The sequence below is a fragment of the Ochlerotatus camptorhynchus genome, unplaced genomic scaffold (assembly GCF_037179485.1).
Source record: "Ochlerotatus camptorhynchus isolate MF236.1 unplaced genomic scaffold, CSIRO-AGI_Acam_v1.1 ptg000107l, whole genome shotgun sequence".
Classification (NCBI taxonomy): domain Eukaryota; kingdom Metazoa; phylum Arthropoda; class Insecta; order Diptera; family Culicidae; genus Ochlerotatus; species Ochlerotatus camptorhynchus.
In genome coordinates this window covers 2,211,250-2,235,976 of record NW_027040597.1, presented here as the reverse complement: position 1 = coordinate 2,235,976, position 24,727 = coordinate 2,211,250, and the positions used below count along the sequence as shown (strand labels likewise).

The 24,727-nt window shown below is 40.7% G+C and overlaps 3 protein-coding genes across 3 annotated transcripts in view; 2 read left to right on the top strand and 1 right to left on the bottom strand.

Annotated features, from left to right (window-relative positions):
* Positions 1-24,727, top strand: part of e(y)2 (enhancer of yellow 2) — a 278,423-nt gene that overhangs the window by 187,722 nt on the left and 65,974 nt on the right. The window lies entirely within an intron of this gene.
* Positions 1-24,727, bottom strand: part of LOC135699366 (uncharacterized) — an 82,601-nt gene that overhangs the window by 56,283 nt on the left and 1,591 nt on the right. The window contains exons 4-5 of the mRNA XM_065219608.1: positions 24,138-24,244; positions 18,025-18,504 (exon numbers count right to left, since the gene is read on the bottom strand). Coding sequence (XP_065075680.1) covers positions 18,025-18,504; positions 24,138-24,244 — 587 coding nt within the window. The remainder of the gene's footprint in view (positions 1-18,024; positions 18,505-24,137; positions 24,245-24,727) is intronic.
* On the top strand, positions 1,464-24,627 carry LOC135699386 (fatty acyl-CoA reductase wat-like). Its single transcript, XM_065219631.1, has 3 exons — positions 1,464-2,643; positions 24,160-24,276; positions 24,339-24,627. Exons 1-3 carry the CDS (start codon positions 1,589-1,591, stop codon positions 24,586-24,588), a joined length of 1,422 nt encoding a protein of 473 aa, XP_065075703.1. The 5' UTR covers positions 1,464-1,588; the 3' UTR covers positions 24,589-24,627.

The following is a 24,727-nucleotide window of genomic DNA, read 5'->3' as shown; positions in this document are numbered from 1 at the left end:
CTTTGCTGTGATATTAAAAAATATTTTTTTGCTGTGTGCCTCAGCACATCCCGGCGGCTCCTACTGGGATTGAACCCAGGCCTGCCGGGGTGAGAGGTAATCACGCTTACCAATACACCACCGGCGCCGCTACAAATGCCGTGATGGTATGTAAAAGTTTAATTTTGATAAGAGTTGCATCGAATCAATTCTCAGCGAAACGATGTCGCTTATGAATGAAACCATTGCAAATTCACTACGCTCTTTTAATGTTTGGCTGTTGATGAGCATACATCGAGCTTTATAAGATGGTAAAATAAGTACAGTCCAACCTAACTTGAGTAGTGCATATTGTAAAAATTGCATTTGTACTGACTCTGTTCTTTCTTCATGTATGATTGAAAAGGGAGACCATATGTGTAAATTTCCAGCTCTTTGAAGAGAGCAAATGGATTTGAGATGCTCGGGCGCACACATGAAAAACCAGCTCTAAATTTACCATGACAGCACAGAATGGAACTGCAACTGCTCAGTAGTGAAACATGTCGAAGCAGATTTATAATATTTATGGGATGGTATAATCCATAGGCGGTGGATTCAATTCCCGGTGAACATTTTTCGGGTGGGAAATCTTCTCGAATTTCCTGTGCTTGCCATTGCCATACTTGTATATTGGTTGGCATAGCGAGCTCTCATTTAATAATTGTGGAAGTGCTTCAAGAGCACTATGTTGAGAGCAGGTTAAAGCCCGCGTAAAAGCGCCAAAGCCAGGAAGAAGAAGAAAAATGTTCATCATTTGCGATCCTTTTCCATGTATTTCAGATTATCTAGGATCTCTACCTTGTCCTGAGCATCAGATCACGAGGCTGATATATGGCTAATACAGGACTTCCAAAATTTATATTTTCCGTGTAACATCCATATATTGCAAAACGGGTAATAAGCAGGCTTGGATCAACCTGAACTTGAGCGATATTCCCGGCAACAATGAGCCAAGCTGATCATGATATACAGTGACAGTGAGTATAATGTTCTGCATGATATGCCAGCACTGCATCATCGTGGTTCCACCTTATGATTCCGTCTCGGGTTTTTTTCTTCCCTCCTTAATACATCGGGCCCAATCTGTCACGCAATCATGCGACCAATTCATTTATTTTCATTCGATCATCTTCTCGCAGATCATTGTTGTGACCGTCTTGTCTGTCGTCGTTATTCCTCAATGCGCGGTGGCACACCACTCGTATTTTCAACCCCCACTTGAGAAATGGCCGTCTTTAGTGGCATAGTGGCTCCAGCAACGACGGTAGTTTTTTCCCTGGACGTGATCCTCTTGAGTGGATCACTGGATTTAGTAGTTTTTTGTATGTGTATTTTCTACCTTCTTTGGATACACGCCGCCCGCATTCGATACGCGAGGCAAGTATTCTGTCTATGTGAGCGAGCATGTGCGGCCAGGTTGCTAAGGATTCTTTTTCGTTCAAGAACTCCGTCAACGGAGACGCGGGTCTTAGTTGGGCTCAAGAACTCGATCCGGACGGACGCGATCGTTCAATGAGAAAGGAGTAGTAGTTTAATGTGAAGCTATTTATTAGACAAGCAAGTGAAAATGGGTGATTCGATAGTAAGGAGTTCCAGAGACGATTTGAGTGCGATGAATTTCTACAAGGATTCGGTGGTTTTGATCACGGGAGGAACCGGGTTCATAGGGAAAGTGTTGATTGAAAAGATACTGCGGTGTTTCGAAGTGAAGAAGATCTATCTGCTGCTTCGTGAAAAAAGGAATGTGAAGGCCAAAGATCGCCTGAAGGAAATCTTCCAGGAACCAATTTTCAACGTGATCAGAAGCAATCATTCGAATCCAGCAAGTGTGTTTTCAAAAGTGAACGTCATTGATACGAATTTTCAAAACGATCAAATTATTAGTGCGCACGATCGGGAGCTGCTATTGTCGGAAGTTACCGTCGTTTTCAACGTGATGGCTTCGGTTAAATTTAACGAGAACATCGAGTCCGCTCTGGATACCAACGTAGTTTGTTCCCGGAAGTTGTTCGACATTGTGTGTCAGATGCTGCGCGTCCGGTCGATCGTACATGTGTCCACGTTCTACTCGAATTGTGATCGATCTAGGATAGAGGAGCAAGTCTTCGACGACATTCCGTTCGGTGGCTACAGCAACCTACTGAGTATCCTGAGCCATCTGAAGGAAAGCGAAAAAGAACAGCTGACACCGATGATTCTGGGAACGATGCCCAATAGTTATACCTTCAGCAAAAAGTGCGCTGAAGCCATGATCCAGCAACAGTACGCCCACCTGCCGATTTCCATTTTCCGACCTCCGGTGGTCACGTCGGCCTACCAGGAACCGATTCCCGGCTGGGTGGACAACTTCAACGGAATATCCGGGATGTGCCTCCCGATGATACAGGGAAAGTTCTACTGTTGCATGGCGGAACGAAAAATCCCCAGCCACACGGTACCGGTGGATTACTGTGTGGCGGCAATGTTGGCCGTTGGGGCTGAAAATGCGAGGACTGATAATGTAGCCACGGATAAACGAGTACCAGTGTACAACTATGCAACCGATGCCAATAACATCCGGTGGGGTGATTTTGGCAAATGGATCTCTCAGGGATGCGACACGCGGCTGGGGCGGTTGTTTGGGTAAGTACCGGGGTGATTGATGGCAGTTTCTTACGGTACAAATTACACCGTTTATAATGTATTATAAATACATACCAGGGCACACACTATGTTACAGGACTTCTAATCTACAATCCATGCTTTCTGCTTTATAAGATGCTCTTCATCGACTTTCTTTTTCGTTAATAATTTGTTAATAAGAGAAAGTCGACGATGGGAATCTGGCAATGTGACTTAGGAACATGAATTGAGTAATATTTTCCACCATCAAATCCGACAGTTGCGGTATGCTTGGCATACACAGTTTTGGTCACGAACTGCTCATTTGCTAATAACTTTGCACACAGTTGACGGAACATAGTTCTTTTTGAAGCAGTAGATAGAATAGAGTGTAAACTTGTTATAGATATGTAAAAAGAAGTATATTTTAATGCTAGTAGTAAACTGTATTTGTTTTTGCGTTGTAAAAATGAGGTGAGAAATGCTCACTACACATCTCGGAATTTAAGTGTTAAATTGATTAGTGTTGATTCAAATGTTAAGCTTTACCTAATCTTCGCATATATATAGTAAACTATGAGTCTAATCGATCAATTACTTTAAAGAAAAATAAATTTCTACATCTGAGTGAAAAGTTATTACCAAATGAGCAGTTGGTGTGTACAACTGCGTATGCCAAGCATGGCAGTATGGAGATTTTTGAAAAATTGTAGATTTCTCTTCAATCCTTGCTTCTAGCTGGCCCAGTGTTGCCAGATATATCGATTCCGGTTTTCAAACTTGATACCGATAAGGTTCATCAGAATAAAGAGTTTTATATATTTTTTTAATAATCAAAATAATTTTGCTTGCCCACGCTACAGTGAGAGACTTTTATATTTTTGAATATATTACATTTTTAGAGCCGTCAAAGCTCAACAAATTATGCATCTGTGAACGTTTCTTATGTGTGATATTCTTTCGACTAGTGCTTCCATTTCCTCGCCGAATGGAAAAAACGGATGGCTCATCCTGGTAATTTCTGGGAATCAGGAAATACTTTCATCCAGTGACCAAACAAAAACGTTACTTTTTAACTACCTGTAGTTATTTAATCTTTTCTTGGAAGTTTTTTCCATTTTCATGCAGAGATGAACCAGCTGAAGGCTGAAAATCTCTTTAATAAAGAAAGATATGATTACACTAGTTTACAGTATATTTGCACTTTCTACGCTGGTGGTCATTTCCCATGTAAAATCTTGTGTTTAATCCAAAAATGTAGCTAGAAAAAATCTCAGTAGGATAGTTTTCTAGATACAGCGAAAAAAAAAATCACTCAAAAAAAGTTTGTTTACTAAAATACTAATATATCTTCGGCTGTAATTAAGCTGTGTCAATTATTTTAACGCCAAATTAAAGGTAAAAAATTTGCTTTTGATCAACTGGACATCATTTTTCAGTTAGATTAGTGGTATTTAAATTTTCGCCTAAATAGTAAATACCTTGATTGCTTATATGACTGGAAATTTTACAGTCTTTCTCAGTTTTATTGGGACTCAAACGGTTTAATTTTTCATTGCTCGACGATTCGGCCCTTATTTATTTGGTCTTTTCAAACGAAAAGCAATAATATGAATGCCCACACAATTAGAAGTCATACAACAATGTACAGACAGTATCGTTAATTGCTACAGTTTAAGTCAACATCGCATATAAGAATGTCATACATCTCATTATGTTTAAGTTACATCGAATATAATGCAAATTTCCTCCTTATATGCGATGAATCATTTTTTTTTCATCGTACTGTATCACAAATTAAATTGGATTACATTGTTAGACGTTTCAAACTGAATTCGTAATTACAGATTAACTCGTATATGATGTTTAATCAACTCGTTTAGAATGAAATGAAAATTAACACGTATATGGCCTCCCTTTTTGCGCGTATAAGCCATATTTTTGAATTCTATACGATTTGTTTGTTTGTAACTCTTTCTCTTCCCTCAGTAAGAGCGAAAGAAAGACAAAATTAATCGTTCTTTTATTTAGGAAGAATGGCACTACTACTACAACTATTAGTTCTTAGGCTGAATCTAAGTGGAGACAACTCGCTTCTTACTCTTTAGTCTCTATCTATACCGCTATCTATATCTATCTCTAACTATACGTCAACATTTTCATCAATGATCTGTGTTTGCGGCTTTCCTCGTTCAAGCTCTCATTCGCTGATGACCTTAAATTCTATCGTGTCATAGCTTCTCTCTTGGACTGCTTTGCTCTGCAAGAGGATATCAACACTATGATGATATGGTGTAGCGATAACGGCATGCGAGTTAACAACAAGAAATGCAAAATTATTTCCTTCAGTCGCTGCAATAGCCCCATTCTGCATCAATACAGGATGGAAACGGCGGAATTAGAACGAGTTTCGTCCATCTGCGACCTCGGTGTTACCATCGATACGAAACTAAGGTTCAACGAACACGTGGGAATTATGACTGCCAAAGCTTTTTCTGTGCTGGGATTCATCCGTCGCCATGCGTCCGAGTTCACCGACATTTACGCGTTAAAAACTCTCTACTGTTCGTTGGTTCGTAGCATTCTGGAGTACGCTGCTCCAGTTTGGGCCCCTTACTATGTAGTTCATGTTCTTACCATTGAACGGGTACAGAAAAGGTTCGTACGTTTTGCATTGAGACAGCTTCCCTGGAACGATCCGTCTAATCTTCCTCCCTATTCTGACCGATGTAAGCTCATAGGATTGGAGCCACTATCTACCAGACGAGTTACGATGCAGCGATTATTTATTTTTGATGTCATCGGAGGATTTATTGATTGTCCTGAACTTCTCGCACAGATTCTACTAAACATTCCTCCCCGACGGTTTCGGAACTCACCTTTATTAGCAGTTCCATACCACAGAACAAACTACGGATACAACAACCCGTTCGATTCGTGCCTTCGCTCGTTCAATGTTGTTTGTGACGAATTTGATTTTAATTTGACCAAAAATGTTTTTAGAAATAGGATTAGAAGCAATCTTTAGTTTATAAGAAAATAGTTCAGTCTGTACGACTAGTCGAAGACGGTGATATATATAAAATAAAATAAAAATATCTATCTCTATCTATATCTATCTATATCTATCTCTATCTATATCTATCTCTATCTATATCTATCTCTATCCATATCTATCTCTATCTATATATATCTCTATCTATATCTATCTCTATTTCTATCTTACGCACTTCAAATCGGCCAATTACACGCTGGTTCGCGTTTGACAGAAAAGTGGTTCGTTTTCGCCCCCGTATTGTCTACTCTTCTCTTAGGGCTGAATGACACTACTAATAAGAGTGAGTTGAATCGACCATTTTAGATGATGGAGCTTTGAACCAACCGCAATTTGCTATTGGCGCTGCTGCATCTGTACGATGTAATATACTGTGGTAGTTCACAGTACGGTTCTGTTTCAGCCTCCGTATTTTCATTGATCCATTCATATGGTTCCGGTCATGGTCCCAATCGATCACATCCCCCGGGGCACCCAGAACCTGCTCACCGGAGTAACCATGTAACCGGAGCAAGCTGTGGACCTGATCGATCTTCCATTGCCATCGGCAAGCGAAATCATGATCATGAAGCTTTAGTGTTATAGTTTACCTATTAGTTAGAGACAGTTCTAAAGAAGGTAGGTTGAGAGTTTTGCTAGAGTACGGCGGTGTGACAAAATTGAATAGAAGTTGAAAATGAGTGAAAGGCCATTAATGTGACAGTACTAGTCAATCTGCTTCATTTTGAAAATAGTCATGAATTTCTGATAGGTCACCCTCCAGTTCGTATCATTGCCCCAAAATATAAACCTATGCAAAAATTTGTAAAGATTGACGTAGGTTTAGAGGTCGTGGAAGAATTAAAAAAAAATATAACTTATATCGATCTAACTTTGCTTTTACATGTTCACATGTTGAAAAATAATAATACGTTGTTTCTAAGACGATGACCAAAGTCATTTGTTGTTACGATCAGTTTTACAGTAGGGTAAATTATGGCTTCCGCACCCATTGACTATTTTCGGCAACCGTAATTGAAACGTTAATTTCACTGTATTTTCCCATCAAAACTCTTCGCTGAATGTATTAAGCCGATTCCTTACCTTTTCAGCTTCAATCTGATTACATTTTTACGACTGTGCAATCCTGTTATGCCATATGTTTCTTTAAATTAAATATACACACTACAAAATACGGCTGATTTCGAGTTGCCGATAATAGAACAGCTGGTTAACACGCAGTTCAAATGGAAAGGGTGCTGAAGAAAAAGAGACTGCCGACAATAGTCACACTCACCTGAGAAGTTTGGAGCGTTGTAAAAACATGTTCAACCCGTTTTGATCAATTCTGCCGATTCTAATTGGTAGAACAGCAAGCAGCAGATAAATGTCAACAAACAAACCTGTCATGTATTTGTGTGACGCTGATGAATCGCTAATAGAAGTTCGGACGCTGCTTAGATTGACGAGAATACGTAAATTCCCCTATATCAAGAAAGGTAAATGCGAAAAAATTAAGAAATAGCGAAACTTGACTGGTGAATATGTGTAAGCGTGATTGCCTCTCACCCCAAAAGGCCTGGGCTCAATCCCTGTCGGCGCCGCTTGGTCCTCGGTTCATGGGTCGACGGGTCGATTCGGTCGGGTCAAGGCGAAAAAAAAAATCAAGAAAACAAAACACACTGCACTGGTCTGGTCATTCCCGACAATCATGACACTCATCTGTGCTCGTTTTCAAGCAGTTGCTGCTTCGCTTGTTTATGTGAGTGTGTTAGTGCGTGAGCTCCAGGGATAACAAATGTTTTTAGAATGTCTTCAGTACGATTGACAAATATGTTCAAATGTCTTCACCGTCACTTTTTAACCAACCATTTTGAAAATTTCACAAGATCCTGAATCTTGCCTAAGGTGCTATCCATAAACTACGTAAACAGCTTACGGGGAACTATTTTTTGCATTTACGATTACCTACGCAGTGTTAGAGTTCCCTCAGATACTGTCTACGTACTTTATGGACAGACAGACAGACAGACAGACAGACAGACAGACAGACAGACAGACAGACAGACAGACAGACAGACAGACAGACAGACAGACAGACAGACAGACAGACAGACAGACAGACAGACAGACAGACAGACAGACAGACAGACAGACAGACAGACAGACAGACAGACAGACAGACAGACAGACAGACAGACAGACAGACAGACAGACAGACAGACAGACAGACAGACAGACAGACAGACAGACAGACAGACAGACAGACAGACAGACAGACAGACAGACAGACAGACAGACAGACAGACAGACAGACAGACAGACAGACAGACAGACAGACAGACAGACAGACAGACAGACAGACAGACAGACAGACAGACAGACAGACAGACAGACAGACAGACAGACAGACAGACAGACAGACAGACAGACAGACAGACAGACAGACAGACAGACAGACAGACAGACAGACAGACAGACAGACAGACAGACAGACAGACAGACAGACAGACAGACAGACAGACAGACAGACAGACAGACAGACAGACAGACAGACAGACAGACAGACAGACAGACAGACAGACAGACAGACAGACAGACAGACAGACAGACAGACAGACAGACAGACAGACAGACAGACAGACAGACAGACAGACAGACAGACAGACAGACAGACAGACAGACAGACAGACAGACAGACAGACAGACAGACAGACAGACAGACAGACAGACAGACAGACAGACAGACAGACAGACAGACAGACAGACAGACAGACAGACAGACAGACAGACAGACAGACAGACAGACAGACAGACAGACAGACAGACAGACAGACAGACAGACAGACAGACAGACAGACAGACAGACAGACAGACAGACAGACAGACAGACAGACAGACAGACAGACAGACAGACAGACAGACAGACAGACAGACAGACAGACAGACAGACAGACAGACAGACAGACAGACAGACAGACAGACAGACAGACAGACAGACAGACAGACAGACAGACAGACAGACAGACAGACAGACAGACAGACAGACAGACAGACAGACAGACAGACAGACAGACAGACAGACAGACAGACAGACAGACAGACAGACAGACAGACAGACAGACAGACAGACAGACAGACAGACAGACAGACAGACAGACAGACAGACAGACAGACAGACAGACAGACAGACAGACAGACAGACAGACAGACAGACAGACAGACAGACAGACAGACAGACAGACAGACAGACAGACAGACAGACAGACAGACAGACAGACAGACAGACAGACAGACAGACAGACAGACAGACAGACAGACAGACAGACAGACAGACAGACAGACAGACAGACAGACAGACAGACAGACAGACAGACAGACAGACAGACAGACAGACAGACAGACAGACAGACAGACAGACAGACAGACAGACAGACAGACAGACAGACAGACAGACAGACAGACAGACAGACAGACAGACAGACAGACAGACAGACAGACAGACAGACAGACAGACAGACAGACAGACAGACAGACAGACAGACAGACAGACAGACAGACAGACAGACAGACAGACAGACAGACAGACAGACAGACAGACAGACAGACAGACAGACAGACAGACAGACAGACAGACAGACAGACAGACAGACAGACAGACAGACAGACAGACAGACAGACAGACAGACAGACAGACAGACAGACAGACAGACAGACAGACAGACAGACAGACAGACAGACAGACAGACAGACAGACAGACAGACAGACAGACAGACAGACAGACAGACAGACAGACAGACAGACAGACAGACAGACAGACAGACAGACAGACAGACAGACAGACAGACAGACAGACAGACAGACAGACAGACAGACAGACAGACAGACAGACAGACAGACAGACAGACAGACAGACAGACAGACAGACAGACAGACAGACAGACAGACAGACAGACAGACAGACAGACAGACAGACAGACAGACAGACAGACAGACAGACAGACAGACAGACAGACAGACAGACAGACAGACAGACAGACAGACAGACAGACAGACAGACAGACAGACAGACAGACAGACAGACAGACAGACAGACAGACAGACAGACAGACCATGTGTACACCATGAAATTACATTTGAAATTGTTTGATCACCCCCCAAAATTGAATGTTATTGTTAAAAGCCCAATTATGGGTTAGTGAGCCCATACTTTCAAGAGTCACTCAATAATTTCTCAATCAATTTTTGATTTTTAAACGGTTTTGGAAAGCAAACAGTCAGTTCGGTTGAAATATATACCTTTTGATTGGTGATTTTACTGAAATTTCTTGAGGTTTTTTTTGAAATAAATTTGATTTTATAGGGTAAATGTCGGCTTCGGCACCCATTGACTGTTGTCGGCAACACAAATTTAAACGTTAATTTCACTGTATTTCCCCATCAAAACACTAAGATGAATGTATTCAAACGATTGCATAGTCTTTCAGCTTCAGTCTGATTTCAGTTTTACGACTGAGCAATCCCGTTTGCCATATTTTTCTTTAAATTAAATAAATGCCCTACCAAATGCGGGTGATTTCGATTTGCCGATAATAGAGGGTTAACATGCAGTTAAAATGAAAAGGCTGCTGACGACAATAGTCAAACTCACGTGAGAAGTTTGGAGAGTTGTTAAATCGTTTTCAAACAGTTTTGGACAATTCTGTGGCTTGGAATGGATAGAGAAGCAAGAAGCAGATAAGTGTAAACAAAGAAATATGTGCCAAATGTGTTACTTCAGACGCCCTTATGGAAATTAAATCATGTTCTTTGTTCTCTATGCAATCCTGAGGCTTTGTTCAAAATTTGAACAAAATCGGTCAACATTTACCCAGTTGAAGCTATTTTTATGAGTTGAAGTCTAGGTTGAAGTTTTAAATGTATAAAAATAAATCATTTTCAAAGTTTTGTTGCTGAGTGGCGTTTCAAACGTCCTAAACATCACTGACTTTAATAAACTAATAGGAAATTATATTCACAACTACTCTGTCTAAGACCGAAAGACGTGCCGAGTTGATCCTGAAAAGTTATTAGCATTTTATTGAACCGATGTCTCCCCTCTCTCCCTTTCAAAACTTTCAGAAAATCGTTGAATATTGTCTTCGACCAAAAGGTAGGTCACTCCGTACACCAATCTTGGGTCATCTTTTTTGTCAGTGTGCCGCAAGTTTGCCGATTGTGCCGGTCATACACACTTAATCTATCTCGGTAAAACCTCCAACAGTCAATTGCCTCGATATCTGCCAAATATCTGTTTGTTAGCTGAGTCTCTCGGCTGTTGGAATCTCGGCGAACATTTTACTGAATTACTCGGCTGTTGGAATCTCGGCGAACATTTTTAAGTGTGTAGAGCAAGCTGCGATTGTTTGTAAAATACCCATCCTAGCAACCCAGTATTTCTGACACCTTGAATGTTTTGGTTTGAAAGCGCAATGATAATTCGGTATGAGGATGACGCGGGAAGTGGCGGTTTACAAAGTTTAGGTGTTTTTTGTTCATAGGATAATAAAAGTCCTGTGTTTTAGGGTTTTATAATGCCCTCAAAGGCAGACCAGAAACCTATTGCCTTTCGTGATTTTAAAAGCAACGGTCGATCAGCGGCCGGTTAGAGCTGGAACCGGTGGGGAATGTTGTTAGAGACCGTCTATAGAGGATGATGAATAGTCTTCTGTAGTTTGTTTTATGTGAGTTGCAGCATTATTTAAATTAAGAAGACTAATGGGGTCCGATTAACTGCCTCTTTCTCTTGGGCCCACTCTAGAACCTACATTTCGTATTTAGATCTATAAGTGAACTGCTGGTCTGAGTTCCTCTGGTATATTCAATTAGAAGATATTTTTGAAAATACAGTCAAACAGTACGTAATGTTGTGAACAACTTCAATGACAGTTGTCCAGCAGTGCTCCCATTTTATTTACAACAATACATTTTTTTTCTTTAATTAGGAGATTTTTAGCCGTAGGCTAGTTCTCCGTCATACAACAATACAATACCTACGAGATTGTGCCTAATGTGTGCTGAAGGTATGCCGAACGTGAGCCGATAGATGTCCCCAAGCTGTGCTGAATTTATTTTCGGCACAATGTGTTGAGTGACTTACCCATTGTTTTGGACACATTTCTTATTTAGGGGAAATGACGGCTTCGGCATGACAGACTATTTTCGGCAACCCAAATTGAAACACTATTTTCACTGGATTTTCTTACGAAAACACTTCGCTGAATGCATGCAAACGATTCTTTATGCTTTCAGTTTCAATTTGACTAAATATATTTTTACCACTGAGAAAAAGCAATCTAGCAGGGTTTTCTTGAAATGAAACACACGCACTACAAATTGTAGCTGATTTCGAGTTGCCGATAATAGAACAGCAGATTTACATGCAGTTCAAATGGAACGGTTGCCGAAGAAAAACTGGTTGCCGACAATACTCGCTCTCACTAGAGAAGATTGGAGCTTTGTAAAACCGTTTCAAAACAGTTTTTGACAATTCTTTTGACTGAAATTGTTAGAGCAGCTGGCAGCAAAAGATTGTAAACAAACCAATAAAGGGTGATACGGTCAAAATTTGGTCAAGTGAAAACGCGTGTAAATCGGTGAAATCGTTTATTTAAAAAATCAAATTAAATTTCTTTTTCAAGTTCAATTAGTATAAAATTCAGGAAAAATATTCAGTTAAGCTTCCGCTTTTCCAAATCCGAATTGCCAGGCCTTACGCTTGACCCCTGCCATCAGATTTTGTACAGCCACCTTGTCCACCTTCTTCGCCGCAGAAAGCCAGTTTGCCTTGAACTGCTGCTCGCCCTTAGCAGTTTTTTTGGTCTTCTTTAGGTTCCGCTTGACAATAGCCCAGTATTTCTCAATTGGGCGGAGCTCTGGCGTGTTGGGAGGGTTCTTGTCCTTGGGAACCACCTGCACGTTGTTGGCGGCGTACCACTCCATGGCCTTTTTACCGTAATGGCAAGATGCCAAATCCGGCCAAAACAGTACGGAACAACCGTGTTTCTTCAGGAAATGCAGCAGACGTTTATTCAAACACTCTTTCACGTAAATTTCTTGGTTGACAGTCCCGGAAGCTATGAAAATGTTGCTTTTCAAGCCACAGGTACAGATGGCTTGCCAAACCAGATATTTCTTTGCGAACTTTGACAGTTTCATGTACTTGAAAACATCTGCTACCTTTCCCCTTCCTTTTGCCGTATAAAACTCCTGTCCCGGAAGCTGCTTGTAGTCGGCTTTGACGTAGGTTTCGTCGTCCATTACCACGCAGTCAAACTTCGTCAGCATCGTCGTGTACAGCCTCCGGGATCGCGCTTTGGCCGTCGTATTTTGTTTATCATCGCGATTTGGAGTCACTACCTTCTTGTAAGTCGATAGTCCGGCTCGTTTTTTGGCTCGATGCACGGTTGTAGACGATACACCCAGCACCCAGCTGCAGGTGGTTCTGGAGTGGTATGCTGCCAACAAGATCGATTTTGTCCTCAAGCTAATGAATCATCCGAATTATTCGGGCAATTTCGACCAATCGAAAAATACTGGGCGATTTCAACGAAGCGACTTCGACGAAACGACGGGGCAGTCAAGGAAATCCAGCAAATGCGGACAAAATGGAAAAAAATGCGCTGATTCCGTGTCCAATTTCACTTTGCGAGCGCTGATGGGCTCCACCAAAAGGAAGGTTCGATATTTCGTTTGAACTGCAGAAATCTAACCACCTAATGCTGTAACTTTGAAGTTTTAATAGAGGTACTGTAAAGCAACCATTAATGGACTTTTCAAACTTTTAGGTTTTGGGATATTACTTATACAACGCTTTGAAATTTGACAAGGTTTCAATGGAAAATTCCAAGAGTTTGTAGAGAATTCCTAGATTGTAATGAAGTTAATCGAAAGATAATACTAGAGAAAGTACAAAGATGGATTTTGAGGAAATTCTAAGAGAACTCTAAAGAAATTAAAAAATCCTGTGTAGGGTTTTAAGATAGTTTCGATAAAAACAAGTTTTTTGACGTAGGACTACGTCTGTGATTTCTATATCCGGGTACACTTTGTGAAAAGCAAAAATGGATCATGTAACGAAATTCTGAAAGATTTTGAACGTTAATAACTCAGCTGCCCCTGGACCAATTTCAATAATTTTATCACCAATCGATCATATATATTTCTACGCATCTGTTAAATTGAAGACTTTATCATTTTTCTATTATCATTGCAACTATTGCTTTGATAATTAAAATTATCACAGATTGCCTGTGAAAAGAGATTTCCCTAACACAGATTTCAAAGTTGAATTCCATCCAGTCTCACCAAACGGTGTTTGTTCAATCAACGCGTCCCGATAGGTGATGTTCTCCAGTACACAACGAAAGGCTGCCTCCAGTACACAACGAAAGGAGGAAGAAGCCGCACCACCATTGATCGGAATCAATAGCTCTTCGAGAGTGGCTGTGGGCCATCTATATCAAGCACGTCATACTAAAGAGTATAAACAGAGAGTACCCCGCTAAAATTCCTATTCCTACTCAAAACACAAGCTCCTGCTGCAGTTAACAAATAACATTTATTATATAAGACCACGTAGTCCTACGTCACCATTGCGCACAACCCTATAGGGCTGTCTCTTGTAGTTTTTTTAAATATTAAGAGTTGTGTGATTGAATTGTTGTTTGCGAGAAACCGACGATGAAACTCAAAAGTGACAGTTACGTTACCTCGAGGTATACTTGTATTTGAAATTTGCAGTCGAAATGTTACCTTTTAAGAAATAACTTCAATTGTGTGTACCAAAACAATAATTTTCAAATATCTTCATGCCTTCAAAAGTCTTCACAAAACATGAAATGTCTTCAATGTGTCTTCAAAAACAAAATAACTTCGCAAATATTCAAATGTCATCAAAATGAAGAAATGTTTTCAAATATGGCATCTCTGGTTCTGATAGCGATTGTACGAATGAGGCTGATGTTTGGATCAAAGTTGTGCGAATTGCTCAGCTTTTGCACTGAAACGAAAATAACTTCGAGATTGAGTCACTTTTACTCATTCGTATGGAGAAATTTAGAGTAACCTACGCTTTCCTTGCAGGGAATGTTCGTGTAATATGAGCTCAATATTAGTCGAACGTGTTAGATCATTAGTCTAAAATTCATCCTCACATTAGTCTAACGTCAGTCTAAAAACTGGCTGAAATGACACAATGTGTTAACGACTGAGATTTTTCGAGCTCTTTTGTGAGTTTATAGTGTAAATCAACTGCACAGAACTAGCCAACATTAAGTTTATGAAATTGTTTAAAAGATCTTTCGATGGTCACATTCACTTATCTATTATACAAAACTTGTTAAAGAACCTTGCATTTCGTGATTGGCAGTAATTTCGTGATGTGACCAAAGTCGATTTCAGTGTCCATCATTCAATTTTGGACACCAATACCTTTCCAAAGAGGCATCACGGCAATTATTGCAAATAAAATCAACATATTAAAATCTTATCTGATCTTTTTCTAGACACACGTGATAAGTCAAATACAAATACAACTGATACCGTCACATAATTCACCCAACACTGTTGATTGTGTGTACTTACTCAGTCAATTTGCTTTGATTAAGTACACGGGTAAACTCTCTACGCAAACAGCGAGGTTGACATGTTTGTTAGGTTCACTTCACGACTCTCCAGTCGAATGGAATAAGGTGCTGTCCATAAACAACATTGTTATTTTCTGAGTGGTTTTAGACCACCAGGGACTACACAGCCGATTTGATATAAACCGTAGGCATTCCTAAGTTGTCGCCGTACCTTCTGGACAGTCCCTAAACAGATAAATACATAGTATGCATGCATCTCTCAATATGCCTTTAAAGCAGAACGTTGCCGCAAAAAAACTCAATTTCTAGTAGACGGTCAATTTGCATTTTTACGTACATGATGGTATGTCAAGCACGTCGCGGTGATTAATAGCTAAACAAACAAAAAAGTCTAGTCACCCCGTCACACACTTGTTTTGCCTTTAGGCGTATTTAAACGGGACGCGAGTAATTAAAAAATGTATTTTCGTCCGGAATTCGTTTTACCATTTCAATTCAAATTTCATACACTGGATTTTTTTTTCTTAGATGTAGATTCCCGAGCAGGAGAAAATAACTTATAAATACCTAAGATTTTGAAGCTTTTTAGAATTTTTATCAACTTTCCGATACTCTCTTCCTAAATTTCTTTAAATTTCCCTAAAGTTCTCTGGGCTTCCCAGTAACTATCTGAGCTTACAGACATTCCCAAGACTTCCCTTAATCCCACAGAATTTGTGAAAAGTTTCCACAATTTTCCTGAGGTGAATATACTTTTCCTGAAGTTCCTTGATCTTCCTTGAAGTATGCTAACGGAATTCCGATTAAAATCTCCAAACTTCTTTGGATTTTTTTGAAGTTTGAAAAATTCACTAGATGTCCTCGCAACTTCTCTTCAGTTGCCGCAATTTTCCTAATATTTATGAATTTTCTCGTACGCTCCCGGAATTTTTCTGGAATTTGTTTGGAGTTCTTTGGACTTCCTTGAAATTATCAGGGTTTCTCTAAGGTCAAGTTTCCTGAAATTCTTAATCAAAATATTTTAATTTCCAAGATTGTCACTGAAGTTCTAGCAATTTTATTGAAATTCATGGAACTGCCCTGAATTTCTAGGAACTGATTCTTTGAACCAGTCTGATGGAATAGACTTAAAAAAGGAGCTTCCCTGAAGTTCTTATAACTACACTAAATATCTGAACTTTCCTCTCTTCATCCTTCAAAATCTCTGAACTTTCTTGAACTTATCTGGACTTCGCTGAAGTTTTTGAAACTTGCCTAATGTCCCAGCGATCATCCCAGAATTTATGAAACTTTCCTGAAGATCATGCAATTTTCCATAGTTCCTCGGGACATCTTGCAATTTCCTGCAACTTCTTGAAATTAATGTAACTGCTTTAAAGTTATCTGTTCTTCCCCAAAGATCTCTAAGCATCTATTAAGGTAATAAAACGGAAGGGAAGTAAAGCCGTTGGTCCTCGGTTCATGAGTTGATGGGTCTAGGTGTGGGAGTTGCCTCCCTGGCGTCGGTAGCATTGGTGCTCAGCACGGAAAATAAGATCGACGGTAAACAATTCAAGGAAAAAAAAACTACCACTTCCCTGGGCATTTCTGCCTTTCGTTGTCCCATCTCCATGAAAAACTTTCGGTTCGCGAGTCCGCAATCCATTCTCTTACGGAATTGGTAACTGAAAACACAAATGTTCCAGCATCCGATTTTGTCACTTTGGCCTGCGCATACCTGTGATGCCTTGAATCCTCATGAACATCCGTGTTTACTTTGACGTTGCAATGCTTCTTTTTCTTGTGGCAGTTGTGTTGTGGCACACAATAGCACTGTTTTTCTTCTTCTGTATCCGGTTTTCCAGCTTCATCACGTCCTGATGAACCTTCACGTCCGCACTTGAGTACTTCACAAGGGATTGGTCACTCTACACAGTGTGCCAAAAACAAACTTGGGCACACCCGAGCGCATTCATTGGCGCTATTTGGCACCCATGGTTACATTTTTTAAGATTGTAAAGTTACTGGCAACACTGAACTTTTTCTGCGTCTGCACAGTGTGCATGTGTCAACATTTGTTATTGATGTTGCCACAATACAATCCAATTTTTACAAACCACAACCGTGAATCTCCATCAAGTTCCGCCACTGATTCTCCACAATCGTACAGTCAGCACACATTCTATTGCCTGTCCGAAGAAGTAGGTACATGAAAAAATCAAGGCAATCGTTTGCATAGCAACACCACTCAATCAATCTCAACATTACCGGGTCCAGCTCCGTTATTAAAGTCGTTACTCAGGCTCACGTGATCGGGGGAAAGTGCGGTTCAAGCGGGACCATTCGCAGAGCTGTTCCGATCAAATAACTTCGTTTTCGGACAGTCCGGTGCTGGTAACAACTGATCCAAACGACACTACACCAAGGGTGCCGAACTGGTGGATTATGTGGTGGATGTTGTTCGTAAGGAATCCGTGGGTTGCGATTGCCTGCAGGACTTTCAGCTTACGCGTTGTAACGTTGGCGGAATTCAGTAGCAAAAATACCTTCCTCTCCACAGGCATGGGCACGCTACTGATCTCGAAGGAAGGAGACTTCGACGAAGAAGAGGAAGGTGCCGACACAAAAACAACGCGATTGGCAAATTTTTCATCGAATGTCCCCTTTTAGCGGAATGAAGCGCATCCCACTGGCCAAACAGTACTTTGTCTGTTTGTCCAATGTTTCCGACCGCCAAATGGCACAGGAAATGTGCCCTTTACATGTGAGTTAAGGTAATTAAGTTGAGGTAATCTTCCTTCCGGAAACACTTGTCCGGAATCTCCAGCAGTAAATCCACTTTCAGTGGCTTGCCATAAGATGTTCCCAGACGACTGGATCCAACATGGTGCACGATCCGTTGCTGAACGAATTTGAAGCTTTCCTTGGCGATAACATGCGAGCCGTCGGGAAATGCCAGCGTAAAATCAACCCCTTCATAATCCACATCGTTCAGAGATCGTTCATTGTCCGCATCTTTTACCGTCCTCAGAAACTTCCGGAAATCGCCCAACCAACGCTCAATATAATTTAACACCTTGAATTTCCCCTTCACCTCACTTAGCACCTCTTTCACCTGCAGGCGGAACAGATTCGAATGGTAGAAATATTGCGGTTCCTTCAACCAATTGATTTCCTCCACCGCCGGCGGTTTGTACAGCTGCTTCATGGCTTTGATCTTCCGTTGGTGTTCTTCGTCTGTTCTTCACTTGGAATGGCTTTGCGCTTAGCACCTTTCGATTTCGAAGATCCGACAGTCGTGACTTAACCGCTGTCGCTTTCCGACTCCGGACGCCCAAAATCGTCGTCGCCAATTGAGTTCTCAGGTTTCGAAAAATAAAACAAAATCAAGAGTTGTCAAAATACCGGGTTGCCAAACAATTCATTATTCACAAGCCAACAAAAGTCAGTTCAATTACTTCTCGGCACTGCCATGCCAGCTGCGGCACACTGAGGTATACTGAGAAAAAAGTTGGTGCAAAGCAAGTGTGTTGAGTAGAGTGACCACCCCTTGGTACTTCATCAATTACTTTCAGCATGACGAGCTCCAGAGTAACTTTAGATTCGTTGCGACAGTCCAATGCAGTTGTGAGGCTACGGAACGACTTCGGTATGCTAGTACCATCATCACTTCCAGCTCACGGTCAAGATTCGTGCCAGCTTTCGAGAGTTTCTCTAATAAATCGGTCTGTCTCATACAAATGCTGCTCGATGCCTTCACCGTCTTCGTACCGCATCTCGCATAACTGTTAAAACAGTCCAATCTTTGCAGATAGGGTTATTCGCTCATGATGACGTTGGCTGCTTTCCCAGACAAACAGACGTAACTCTTTGAATAAAATTATCTTCAACAAATAGTACCGCCAAACATAGGACTGCAGTAACGACATCTCGCTAGCTTCTCGCGAAAAACAAACTTGCTCGCTGATTCGCAAACAATGTTGCATGCAAGAAAAACCGAATATATAGAAACGTCATAGTGATCCGATGCCAGCGCTGCGGCGAGTAGTTCCCAGAAACGATAACATTCAAACCAATCGTTAAATGCGCAAACGATGATCCAGAATGAAAAGGTACGTCTGTTTGTCTGTGCTGCTTTTGTTCCACTAGCAGCTCAGCAGCAGGCAAAAAGGTGCACGTTTGACTTGGAATAGTTCTAGTGACGTTTCATCACTACCTGTAGATTTCAAGGAATACTTCAAGTCTCCTCATACATTCATGTATGAGTTAGGTAAAGAAGTGTGCTTTTGGCTAGGACTGTCACCATTGGCGTAGCTAGAAAATGTATCTGGAGGGGGCCTAAGGGTGGCCTGTGGCATTTATTTTTATTTAGCTAAACTCGCGAAGATGCCTTTCAATCAAATTGCATCAAAACAACTTGTTTCTTGGGCCAATTTTTTCGGTAACCAAAAATATGATATTGAGGCTTACTATTATTTTTATGGTGAAACAATACATTTTATTATATTTATTTCCTCGATTGGGCGAGCTAAAAAGCTTACTAATTTTGATCCAGCAATGATCGTTTGTTAATAGCGTCCAGGTCTATTAAATTTTGGCATATTGAACTTTAAGAAAATGAAAATTTAATTTCATCAAGTTTTTAAGATACCGGATTTCGAATGTCACAATTCTGATATTTGAAGAGAAAGAATGTTAAAAAAGCGTTTAACCGGAACAATTTTTCATTCGATGCATTGGACTAACTACCATTTGGAGTTATATATAAAAACAAGATTTAACTTTAATTATGATCGAAAGGCATGAGCTTGAATAATTTTGTCCCTGTTTGTAACTAGATACTAATTGAATATATTTTTTTATTTTAAATGGAGCTAGCTTTTTTTTATTTTAAATGGAGCTAGTTTTGGTTAAACCCATTCGTTACCAATTTATTATTTACACGTACTTCATGCGGGTAAGAGCTTGTTCAGTGTTTTTAATTTATTTAATCAAAAATACAGAGTTGGTTGGAAATGCTATCTAACATGAAGCTTTAGTGTGATATTTTATTACCTAGAGAAAGGTCTGAAGAGAGTAGGTTGATAGTTCCGCTAGAGTACGGCAGTATGAAAATTGAATAGAAGTGGAAAATGAGCGAAGGGCCATTAATGCGACAGTACTATTCAAGCGGACACTTCTTTACCTAACTCATACATTAATGGATGAGGAGACTTGAAGTATGTCTTCAAATCTACAGCCAAAAAAGAACTGTGGTTGTGGAATAGTTCTAGTGACGTTACCCCACGTTGCACGGATTTTTTTTATGTGCTAAGCCATTCAAGCTATCCTGCAGCTGAATGCCGGGCATAAGTTGCATGGAAAAAAAAATTGTTTATACAAATTGGGTATTTGTAGAAATTTCCATCTCAAAAATATACCCGGAATTTAGTTGCTGGAGTGCGCCAAGGCACGGGTCTTCCCTATATATAATGTACAAACGTTTTCATAAAATCTTGATTCATCATTCAAGATTTCAGCATATTCAATTAGGTGAAAAACTTTTGAATACTTCCTGAACAACCTTCAGCCTTGAAAGAATATTGAAATCTTCAAACAGTTGGAGATCCTCAGAACTTGATCAACCTAAAGTCTTAGGATATAGCAGATAACTTTACTTAAATCTTCGTCTTTATGGAGATCTTTTGAATATTTCCTGCTTACCAGGAAGGATGCCTGGAAAAATATCCAGAAACTTATGCAACGATTCCTGAAAGTCTACAAAACTCCCTTAAGCTTTACTAAATTTTCTCGACTTTTACTAAGTTCCCTGAACTTATTCCAAATTTCATATTTTTTTCAACTCTCTTAATTCTACGAAGTCTGAACATCTTTGCATTTCTGGAAAGTCAATTATCATCTAAAAATATTCTTGAACATTTGAGAGGTTCCTTGAAATTTAACCAAGTACCCAAAACCTCCAAGAAGTTTATGGAACTTTTTTTAAGTACGATCTCTGACAAACTACAATAAAGTTCTTAGAAGTTTATTGAACTATTTTAAGATCTTCTACAAAATTCCTTAAACTTTTTCAAAATTCCTTACTCTTATATGAAGTTTTATGCAGCTTTTCAAAATGCTACGAAATTCGCAAAACTTGTACAAAGTGTGCTGCACTTCTACGTTTCTCTTTGATTTTCAGCGAAGTCCCAAGAACGAAATTTCTTGAATCTGTACGTAATTTTCACAACTATTCCAATTCCATGAGTCTTCAAAAAAATGCCCTAAATTATATAGAGGTTTCCGGTCAATAATGAGCTTCCCTGAAGTAAAATAATGCTTCCTTAACTTTTTCGAAGCTCCTCAAACTTAAATAAATTTTCCACTTCTACGCAGTTTTCAGAACTTTTCCAATTTATCTAAACATCTATGAAGTTCTCAGAATTTATACTACGTTTCCTCAATTTCTACGATGTATCCTGAACTTCTTAGACGTCCTCTACGTTTTACGAAGTTCCCAGAAGTTAAAGACAAATCCCGGGGCTCATTGCCAATTTCTAGAGCCTGAAGACGTCTTATTTTGTTATCGATTAAATATCGATATAATATAATTTCTCAAATTTGTTTTTTCAAGTCCAGAACATAAGAAAAGTATTTAACATGAGCTTTAAAAAAAATCGTTGGTTGTGATCCAATTTGATTGATGACTGTTAAATATTAACATCGAACTTGACAAGCTTTACAAAATACCGGTGAGTTAAACAATTTCTGGGGGGAGGGGCTGGATAATTCTGGAGGGGGCATGGCCCCCTTGGTACCACCATTATTTACGCCAATGACTGTCACATTAATGACCCTTCGCTCATGTTTAACTTCTATCCAATTTTCATACTGCCGTACTCTAGCAAACCTGTCAACCTACCCTCTTCAGACCTTTCTCTAGCTAATAAGTTATCACACTAAAGCTTCATGTTAGATAGCATTTCCAACCAACTCTGAAAATCGTAAACTTCACGTATGAAGTAACATAAAAACACTTTGAATGTAAAGGCAGACGAAAAGAAAATTGGTACGCACAAAATGACCTGTAATTCTTGATTAAATAAGTTTAAAAACTCCATTAATGGTTGCTTTCCAGTAATTTTATTAAAACTTCAAATTTACAGCATTAGATAGTTATATTTCTCCAGTTCGAACGAAATCTCGAACCTTCCTCTTGATGGAGCTCATCAGTGCCCGCTCAGTGGAAAAGGACACGGAATCAGCGCATTTCTTCCATTTTGCCCGCATTTACTGAATGTCCTTGACTGCCCTTGACTGCTTCTTTGAAGTCGCTGCTTTGAAATTGCCCAGTATTTTTCGATTGGTCGAAATTCCGAAAGATTCATTACCTTGGGGACAAAATCAATCTTGAAGGCAGCATACCACTCCAGAACTACCTTGGAGTAGGGGCAGCTGACCAAATCGGGCCAAAAGATGACTTTGCTCCTATGAACGGAAATACACGCTTTTTCAGACATTCTTCGATGTAAACTTGGGATGTCATCGTCGAGGATCTGACGAATGGTTCCGTTTTCAGGCCGCAACTGCAAATCGCTTGCTAAATCATGGCCTTCTTCGCGAACTAGTCGGCAAACAAGAACTTGAATCTTCCCGTCACATCCTCACGTCCAGTCGCGATGTAAAACTTTTGACCAGGAAGCTGCTTAAAGTCGAGTTTGACGTATGTTTCGTCATCGATCGAAGTGCCGTTGTGTTTCGTCAAAACACGGTCGTCCAGGAGCCTTGCACGCTTTTTGGCCACGGAATTCTTCTTCTTCTTCTTATTTCCTTTATTTAACGTCGGTCTCTGTTCCGCAATCTAGTGCCAATCACCGACGGACATCGATTGCCATCCATTGACGGCAATCGAATGTGCAGGAAGGCAGCTTCCACACTTGCGTAGGATATCGCACCCATTCAAACACACATGGGCCGGGACCAACGGCTTTACTTCCCTTCCGAAGGAAGACGTGACCAGAGATTTTTATGCCACAGAAAAATCCCACTGATCTCGGCTGGGATTGAACCCAGACTCATTGGGGAGTTAGAAAGCAGTCACGCCTACCACTACACCACCGGCGCCTGCTTCATGTGCCAGTTCGGATGTTTACTTTGTATGACTTGTATCCTTCCATGGCAAAGATGTTCCATACCGTTTGAAAGTTGGCGTTCTGGCCACATCTCGGATCGAAAGACCGGGGTTGGCTTTAACGCACCTTAACATCTTGCTGCGCAGCTGACGATTCCTGGTTCCAGTTTTTTCGTAGCTCCGCTGATTCCTTTCCACACTCAAAGTTTCCTTGTAGGTTTTGAGCACTCGACAAACTGTTGTTTTCGGCATCTTCAGCACTTTAGCCAGCTTGGAACCGGACCACTCCGGATTTTCCAGGCGTTTGTGTACAATATTTTTTCTTCTTTCGAGTTCCATTTGACGTTATTTCTGAGCGCGATCGACTACTTTGATCAAACTTGTACTTGTTATCTATAGAAGTGAAAACAAACCACTGTCAAAGATTTTCGATTCCCAACACTAGAGGCATGCTAGCGGCGCTCGAGGGGCGTATCAATTTACTTTTAGCCAGCTTTTATAAAATGAGATTTGAAACTGAAAAAATGCCTTATTTCAAATGGACCTGAAAATGTCTAAATAAACTCACCAAAAAAGGATATGATTACCAAAATAACCTTACCCAAATGCTTGAAGTTGTTTAAATAATTCTAAAAATGCCAAAAAGAGCAATAGTTATGTACATATATTTCATGTCTATTTATACTTGTGTTAATGTTGATAATTTTTGGAATTGTTGTGTTGATAATTGTTGAAACAAAATGCTCATAACCGCTAACGGCCTACTTCTTTCTCCTCATCATTTCAGACGATTCGCCATAGTTGTGACTAGCTCCCGCTTCCTTCGACAGATGTTCGTCTGGTGGTTCGTCCTGCAAGCCGTCGCCGCCGATCTGTTGTTAGTTGTGGTCGGAAAGAAGCGACAGTAAGACCTAAATCTCTGATAAAATTTGAAGAAAATCATACAACTTTGAATCCTTTTTGCAGAAATCTCCTCACGCTGAACCGGGTGTTTGCTCTGGAGGACGCGGCTCGCTACTTTGCAATGCACGGATGGACCGTCGAGAACGACAACATGCGCCGGGTGCTGAATCGGATGAGCGACGAGGAGCGAGCCTTGCTGCCGTTTGATATCGATCAGCTGGACTGGGAGGACTATTTTCGAAATTTTCTACCGGGGATCAAGGCGGCCCTAGCGCGGTGCTATCAGCGAAGGCAGAGCAGGAAGGCTGCCTGAGGAGCGGTGGATTTTATGTAACTTATCAATTTTAAACGTGAAACGTGTGCACAGGGTTCTGCAGGGGTTCGATTGTGCAAAGAATAATCTCCAAGCATTGAAATTGTTTTGATAGTAGATATCACAACTTCATTTTGGT

What these genes read in the sequence shown, in the direction of transcription:
- LOC135699386 (XM_065219631.1), top strand. Translation starts at nt 1,589, where the DNA reads ATGGGTGATTCGATAGTAAGGAGTTCCAGAGACGATTTGAGTGCGATG. An exon ending in CGGCTGGGGCGGTTGTTTGG is followed by an intron (nt 2,644 to 24,159) that starts GTAAGTACCGGG and finishes TCATCATTTCAG; the next exon opens with ACGATTCGCCATAGTTGTGA. An exon ending in GTGGTCGGAAAGAAGCGACA is followed by an intron (nt 24,277 to 24,338) that starts GTAAGACCTAAA and finishes TCCTTTTTGCAG; the next exon opens with AAATCTCCTCACGCTGAACC.